The 8031-nt window shown below is 39.8% G+C and overlaps 1 protein-coding gene across 1 annotated transcript; it reads left to right on the top strand.

The window, feature by feature from the left end:
• Nucleotides 1–757: 757 nt before the first annotated feature.
• On the top strand, nucleotides 758–7816 carry UBE2A (ubiquitin conjugating enzyme E2 A). Its single transcript, XM_090264783.1, has 7 exons — nucleotides 758–812; nucleotides 1013–1248; nucleotides 1382–1462; nucleotides 1878–1903; nucleotides 6286–6375; nucleotides 7254–7342; nucleotides 7577–7816. Exons 2-7 carry the CDS (start codon nucleotides 1205–1207, stop codon nucleotides 7703–7705), a joined length of 459 nt encoding a protein of 152 aa, XP_090120909.1. The 5' UTR covers nucleotides 758–812; nucleotides 1013–1204; the 3' UTR covers nucleotides 7706–7816.
• The last annotated feature ends 215 nt before the right edge of the window (nucleotides 7817–8031 follow it).

The following is an 8031-nucleotide window of genomic DNA, read 5'->3' as shown; positions in this document are numbered from 1 at the left end:
TTCAGACCCACTGCCCTTGCAATTCTCTGCAATCGGACATTCTCAGACTTTGGATTCTTCTGGACATATAGCAGCGGCTTGGTTGAACTGTCAAGGGGAAAATGTGGTTCCAGAACCAAATTGTGAGTGCCCAGAGGTAAACCTTATCCTTGCCTTAAGCTCTCATTCCCTACTCCAGGACACACACCACCATTTTCTGCTTTGGGGTGATCATTGGCCTAAATGTTGGGACCTGAATCCCTCACGTTCATCCCACAGAAAAGGGACCCACAGCCCCCTTTCATAACTGAGGCTGATTTACTCTGGATTTTCACCGATTTTGACTGGTCACACACAAGTCTCTCCACTCTCCATGTTCCGGAGTTAGTGTGCATGTACCCCACAGTTCCTGCTTTTTGAGAAGCTTAGAACACTAAGCTTCTACCCACTCCCTCCTCTAGTTTGGAATTTCCATGCTTCAGGACCCCCAAACACAGGGCACATTTTAAGTGATCTGGGTTTAAATTGTGTGTGTGTGTGTGTGTGTGGTTTTTTGTTTTGTTTTGTTTTAGTTTATTGATTTTTAGAGAGGGGAAAGGAGAAAAACATTGATTTGTTATTTTACCTATTTATGCATTAATTGGTTACTTCTTGAATGTGTCCTGACTGGGATCGAACCCCCAACCTCGGGGTATTGGGAGGACACTAACCAATGGAGCTTCCCGGACAGCGCGAGAGAGCTGGTTTTCACACACGCACGCACAAATACGCACGCACACGCACGCACGCAGCACACGAAAGAAGCTTACCAGAGCGCCTCCTAGACTTCGCAGGTGGGGATGGAACGTATTCCACCACCCAATCCTAGTGAACTGTAGGCTTTCGTTCGCCCCTCAGATCACCTCAGCCTTCCCGCGGCTCTGGCGGGGGCTTTCTGACTTGAGCAAGTTTGCTTCCCCTCCCCCCGCCCGTCTTGGTACGGCCTGTCCGGTGGTTGGCTTTCGGCGTTCCATCCCCCCCCCCTTCCTTTCAGGTTGGTTCAGCCCCTGTCTACTCCGGGGTGGTGCTTAGCCGGCGCCACACCGACCCTCGACTTCGGTGGGGCAGTGCGGTATCTCTGGGCGCTTCCTCATCGGCTTCTTCAGCTCCTTCAGCTTCAGTCCTTTTACCCTCGGCTGGGACCCGGGATCTCGGTGTATGCCCCAGCCCTGACCCTGCTCGAGATATGTCTACCCCGGCTCGGCGGCGTCTCATGAGGGACTTCAAGAGGTAACCGACAGGGACCGCGGCGGCCGGGGGCTGGCAACGGGACTCAGGGCGGGTCCTGAGGCGGGCCGGGGGCTGAGGGCGGCCGGGGGCGACTCGGCTGCCGGATCGCAGGGCCCCTGTCTGTTCTCTAAAGGTTACAGGAGGATCCTCCAGCCGGAGTCAGTGGGGCTCCGTCAGAGAACAACATAATGGTTTGGAACGCGGTCATTTTTGGGTGAGTCTGCGTTCAGGGCATTAGCGAGGATGGGGGATGTAGGGTGACTCTGCCCGCTCTGGGACCGGCCCTTGTAGAAAGCAGAATGGGAAAGTGTGGGCAGTGTTGGGGTCTGGCCGGGCCTAGGCGCCTCCCCGGAGCCTGTGCCTCGATTAGCTCAGTTCCCGCTGCCAGGGGAACCGTTTGGGGTTCTCAGGGGGGCGGGGCGGGGAGTGGTGGCGGTTAGGCGCGGCGGCCTGCACTCGGTTTCTGAGCCTGAAACGTCTATTTGTAGTGGCTTTCCGACCCAGGAACTGGTGTTTTACCAGAGGTGGAGTTGGCCGAACTTGGCAGAGCCTAGGATAGCCATCTCCTAAAATGAACCGGGGAGAAGGGAACTCCTTAAGCGAGAACTGACTTTTTCTCTGTATTGCAGGCCTGAAGGGACCCCGTTTGAGGACGGTAAGAGAGTTTTTTTACACACACCTTTCAGGAGCCTGATCATCTGGGGAAGGGGTTCCTAGTCATTCTGGAAGTATCTACCACTTAAGAACCTACTTTTTCCTCCCTTCTGCCTACTAAAGGCTTGAGTGGAATCCAATATGTGGCAGGTTGTTCTGGCTATTGTCTGCTTAATTAGAATTGCATCTTTTTTCTTGCTTGCTTCTTTAAAAAAAATCTTGATAAGACAATCCCTTTTGTAGAGGAGCATCATAGCACTGATGTTAAGGACTTTTCAGGTCTGGGCTGTGATCTGCAAAATTCAGCCCCCCATCAAGATACTGACTTACTGATAGACTGAGAGCCCCCATTCTACCACAAGAGCAGGAATTGTGTACAGCAGGTACTTAATGTTTCTTGGATGTTGAATAGATGCAAGCATTCCTTGCAAACTGATTTCTACAATCTAACATTGAATGCCTGTCAGCTTTACTGCTCTAAAATGGTGTTTAATGGCCAGTTTGAGTATAATATTCTTATTTTTAAATGAGTTTTTAGAGGTTTAGATTTGACTTTAAAAAACACATATTGCTTTTAAAAGATTTTTAAAAACTTTCTATTTTGAGGTAATTATAGATCCATGTGCAGTTGTAATGAATAATAACAGAGAGACTGTATATCCTTCTCCCACTTCCCCCACACCCTCCTCTGTAACATCATCAGTTACTACATTACAGTATCACAGCTAGGAAATTGACATTGATACAGTTTTATGTGCACTCGGTAGTGTGTAGTTTTTTGAAAGTTTAATTCACTTAAAAGATAATTAAAAGTATTTGAACTACTGTTTGACATCTTTAATATTTGAGATACTTTTTTAAAAAGAAAAGGATCTTCCTGTTATTCTTTTCTCCATGACTTAGCTTCCTTTGGTCATGTAACATGTTACATATATGTATATACATGCATGCACATAACTCAGTTTGAAGGTGGGAACAGAAACATTTTTGTAAGCTACTAAGTACATACTTAATGTTGCTATATTGGATTGTTCTTTGCTGCAGCCAGTCCACAAGACGTGAGGTAGGTCAGTATCAACCAGTTCTGTAATTTGTCTTAAATACTCATGTTTATCTAAAAGGTTGCAGTCACCTGAATACTTTGTTTCAGGTCTACCTTCATTCCCTGGTTAAATAGCACTGAACTCCAGTGCTGCAATAAAAAGAAATGACAACAGGAGAGGAATGCTAAAGGCACACTAGTTTGGTGTAGTAAATCATTTGAGCCGATCCATAGCAAGAATTTTGTTCTATGGGCTTGGCACTAGTTCTTCCTGCCTAAGCTTTATGTGCAGATTAACTGTATTTGTTTTAGCTTTAGCAGGCTTTGTTTTCATTGGCTTCTTTTTTCCCCTCCTAATTTTAGACTTCTTTATGCTGGACACAGCTTTATTAAAAGTACATCACTTTACTGGGGGTTAGCTACTTAAATATTTCAAGGGTGCTTCTCTTGTTCTAAGTGGTATGAATTGAAAAGGTACTTATGGAATCCATTATCTACCTGGACTTTCCCTCTTGACATTACTGGCTCTATTTTTGATAATGTGTATCTCCACCCTGGCATTACTGTAAGGAATTACTCAGGCTAAATGACAGTACTTTTTTTCTGATTCATTCTGTTGAGCAGTCTGCTATCCAGGAATGCTTCCTCAGGTGTCTAGAACACTGACTGTGGCTACAAAAATATTTTGATCATTTGTTAATACCCCTCATTTATGATTAGGGAATTTATTGGGAAAGACATAGTTGGGACAAGTAACATAGTTCATTTTGCTGTTTCCAATGCATTATATAAATTAGCAGCCCCCAAACTATTTTTGCTGCTTCCTGTGAACTGTTTGTAGTAGAAGTTTCTGGAATAGCCAGGCCCTAGTTAAAGATTGAAATCTTAACAAAAACAAATTTGATTTAACTTCACACACTGGAGGTAAGAGGAAAATGTTTCCAGGAGCTTACACTACCCAACAAAGCACTGGGAGGCAATGCTTCCTCATCAAAATATTTGGGTATGTATGCTGAATATAAGGTTATGGAACAAAGCATTCTCCATCACATCATCTAAAAGTTATTAATAGACCCAATAAGATACTAGTATTCACTTTTCATAATAGATGTATTAAGAATTTGGGTGGGTTCGATTCCCAGTCAGGGCACATTACTAGGTTGCACGTCAGGTCCCCAGTTGGGGGCGTGAGCGAGAGGCAACTACACAGTGATGTTTCTCTCCCTCTCTTTCTTCTTTTCCCTCTCTCTAAAAACAAATAAACAAACAAACAAATAAAGTATTAAAAAAAAAGAATTTGGGTATAAGATTTTTTTTAAATGAATCACTTAAAATCCACTAAGGATGTTTTTAAGGTAGGCAAATCCTATGATAGAATATTTGGGCGCTCTCTTCAAAATCAGAGTTTTTAGTTACCAAAAAATTTTTAAGTACTTTGCTTTCTTTTCAGGGGTCACAGTCTGATGGCTAAATGACAGAAAATGTCTGCAGAGGTGTTTTCTTTGGCCTACCCAGTGTTTTCAAAAATTTGAATTTGTGAATGTCTTAAGCAGAATATACACTCTTTAGTCTAACCATATCACTCTCTACTGCCATATACCAGCCATTTAACACATTTATATAATTTTTCTGATTCCTTACAATGTTTGGCCTCCTCAGGCACTTGAACAAAATCAGTACAGACTGGGTACTAGGGTAAGGCTTAATTTTTCAGTTATTTTAAAGCCTAGCCTTCTAAATATTCAGAGGATAAGCTCTAGTCTCAATTGCATAAAACTAATTCTAGGATTTTAAATTTAACATTTGTTTTGGATCTCCAAAATTGCAGTGAGGGTTATACTAAAGAGGTTCTGATTGTTTAATGTAGCTAGAAATGACAAATATCCCCTTATAAATAGGTAATTTGAATATAATTTGGGTAAGTCCTAATTTATATTCAAGTAGGCCTAAGCAGGTTGTTTCACTTCTCAAGATATTAAAGGAGCTGCTTTAAAAGACTTGACTCTTTAGTGGCTAGGTAAGCACCTTGTTGAGCTTCTGAGCAAGTACTGTAGTTTAATTTTAAAGTAGTCTCAAACTTTTTAACGTGCTCATACCAATAGCAACTTTTTTATTTGTTAGCAAGTTGTTTCCTGTGAGCTTGCTGGTAGGAAACAAACGTTTTGGTACTGTTATATGTAACAATAGCAGTAGAATGATTGTAGTCTTCACTTTTCTTAAGTGGTAATAAGCCTATTAATGGAAGCAAGAAGGAAATAAATTGCCTACTCTGAAGGAATCAGTTAACAAATTATACTCTTACCTGAAGTGTGATCAATTATATTAGAGTAAGTGATTTATTAAATGTACCAGAGCAATATAGAATATGCATCACCTTATATCAGATACTAATTCCATAAGTTTACTGGAAGAGATTTCAGTCAGGAAAAAGTAGTTGCCCAACTGTTTTTCTTGAATTTATTAAGCCAAATTTAAAATAACATTTTGAAGGAAATAATATCCCCAAATCACATCATCCTGCAATTCTTGAATGAAATCTAGTTTGTCCTTTCCTTGTAAGTCTATAACCTAGTATGCTTTAGGGTCTCCTGCTACATATTCAAGAAAAATAATTTCAATAGTAGCATGAACATCATTAGATAATTTTTCTGGTGACATGAATGTAATTAATTTGATATTTAAAATTATTTCTGCCATTAATTCCCTCTACTGGTGTGAATAATTGAGTTGAATACCTTCTGAGTCATAGTTAAGGGTTTTGAGAGGGACTCTGGCTTACATGCAATTATATTTTCATTACAGAGCTGTCATTACATGAAAAGGACCCAGTGAACACTTTTATAGCTATGCCCTTCTATTTTTAAAAAAATTTGATTATTGATTTGTTTCTAGCATTGATTTTTGAACCTTTTGTAATTCCATTCTCCTAGTCCATTTAAAAATCTCTGGAGAGTTGAAGATGGAAGCTGATTCAGATAGGCCTTGAAGGTGTTCCTGTTTTCTAAAGGAAGGCCAAGTTTTGGCTCTGGTTTATCATTTTAAGGATGTCTTCAAAATGTATTGGTTACAGTCACCCTATAGGTAGTAATTTTGAGTTGAAGATGGCTGTATTTATGTTTGGGGGAGAATGGTGTCAAAACAAAAATCACCTTTGGGTGGTGGTTCTTAACAATATCTGTCCATTTTTAGAGTAATTCCTAGAGATCTCTCTCTCACCTGGTCTCCCTATATCTTTGCATTATTTCACGTAACATTTGGGGGGAAAAGTCACAGCATTAAAAATAAAGTACTACTGAAGAAAGTGATAACTGTTGTCTTAAACCTATCTTTTCTAACTGCAGGAACATTTAAGCTTATAATAGAATTTACTGAGGAATATCCAAATAAACCACCTACGGTTAGATTTGTCTCTAAGATGTTTCATCCGAATGGCAAGTATAATTTTTAATACAGTATTTTAAACTACTGCACTATTAGCAAGATATTCCACATTTCCTATGGATTTGTCTGTGGTGCCCAAGTATTTAGGCATCCTGCTGTTTCCTGAAAACTGAACTTGTTCATGGTACTCTATTGCTGTCTAAGCTATAGTCCTAGAACTAACGCAGGGAAGCTACTTTGCTTTTTCTTGGATGCAGATCAGTATTACTGCGGAACATTTTAAAAATACAGATGCTTTAGCCCCACTGCAGATCTACTGAATATCAGTTCCTGTGGTTGAGGGCCTGGTATACAGTAGTATATTGAAAAAGCACTGCAGTGATTCTAACTCAACATTTTCTTTTCTTTTTTCTTTTTTCCTAGTAGTAAGCCTAGAACAACTCATCTTTTATTCAAGTTAATAAAGTATTTTCTAGGGTTTCAGATTTTTTTTTTTTTTTTTTTAGGGTTTCAGATACTATCTTCATGCCAACATGAAGCCTTGTGAAATCTGAACTATCTTTTGTTATTTCATATAGCAAATATAGTCTACAAATTTGATGGAATGAATTTCTCACAAATCTGTGGATGTCTAGGGAACCTGTTAGAAAATGTTTATGATTTCCTGGACAATTGGGGCACTCTTTTTCAGACGAATGAATGCAAAATATCTTACAGTTTTATACTGATTACATTCGACATTTTCCTATCATCCTGATTATTTCATTACTAATGCTTGTGACTCTTTTTAGGAAGGTAACTGAGAGGTAGCTTAGGAAATCTTGTTAAAACTCAAAAGTAAAGTATTCTTGACTATATTTGTCTTTGCTGTGCTGTTAAAACCTTCATGGTTTTGTTATGTTTAACATACATACTTCTCTCCTCATAGTCTATGCAGATGGTAGTATATGTCTGGACATACTTCAAAACCGTTGGAGTCCAACTTATGATGTGTCTTCCATTTTAACGTCCATACAGGTGAATTTTCCTTCATGTGACTAACCTTGGCCTTTTATATGTTTATATTAGCAGTTGAATTATTTTTGAAAGTCATAACTTAAAAGTAAAAGGTAGGTCATTAAGACCTAAGCCACCAGAAAATATATGTATTTGCCCAGCTACTAGCAGATGAACTCTAGATTAGTATGTTAGCTATTACTTAAGACAATTCACTTGAGTGTCTTAAATACCTTTTATAAATTGTCTTTATAGTCTCTATTGGATGAACCCAATCCCAATAGTCCAGCAAACAGCCAGGCTGCCCAACTGTACCAGGAGAACAAGCGGGAATATGAAAAACGTGTTTCTGCGATAGTAGAACAGAGCTGGCGTGATTGTTGACTCGAGTGCAAGGAAAGAAGAGGCTGGCATACGAAAAATATATACTGATGTGTTTGCCACCTTGCTATTCTTGTGTCATTACATTTACTTCATTAAAGGCAAAATAGTTTACTGTGCTGTTTCCATCCTCCCTCGCCAAACTTTTCCTACCCCATCTTGTTGAACGTCAAAAAACACCCTCTATGAGATCAAATGTACTGTACCTGGGTTATGTGCAAAAATTACTAATGCTTAATTCCTTTTCTGTTGTATCTCATTTCCAGCCTTAGGGCAGTATTTTGTTTCTGTACTTTACAGTAAGCTTTCTTAAATGAATTGTTATACAA

The sequence above is a fragment of the Furipterus horrens genome, unplaced genomic scaffold (assembly GCF_987537825.1).
Source record: "Furipterus horrens unplaced genomic scaffold, mFurHor1.1.pri manual_scaffold_17, whole genome shotgun sequence".
Lineage (NCBI taxonomy): Eukaryota > Metazoa > Chordata > Mammalia > Chiroptera > Furipteridae > Furipterus > Furipterus horrens.
This window is presented reverse-complemented; position numbering and strand designations above follow the sequence as displayed.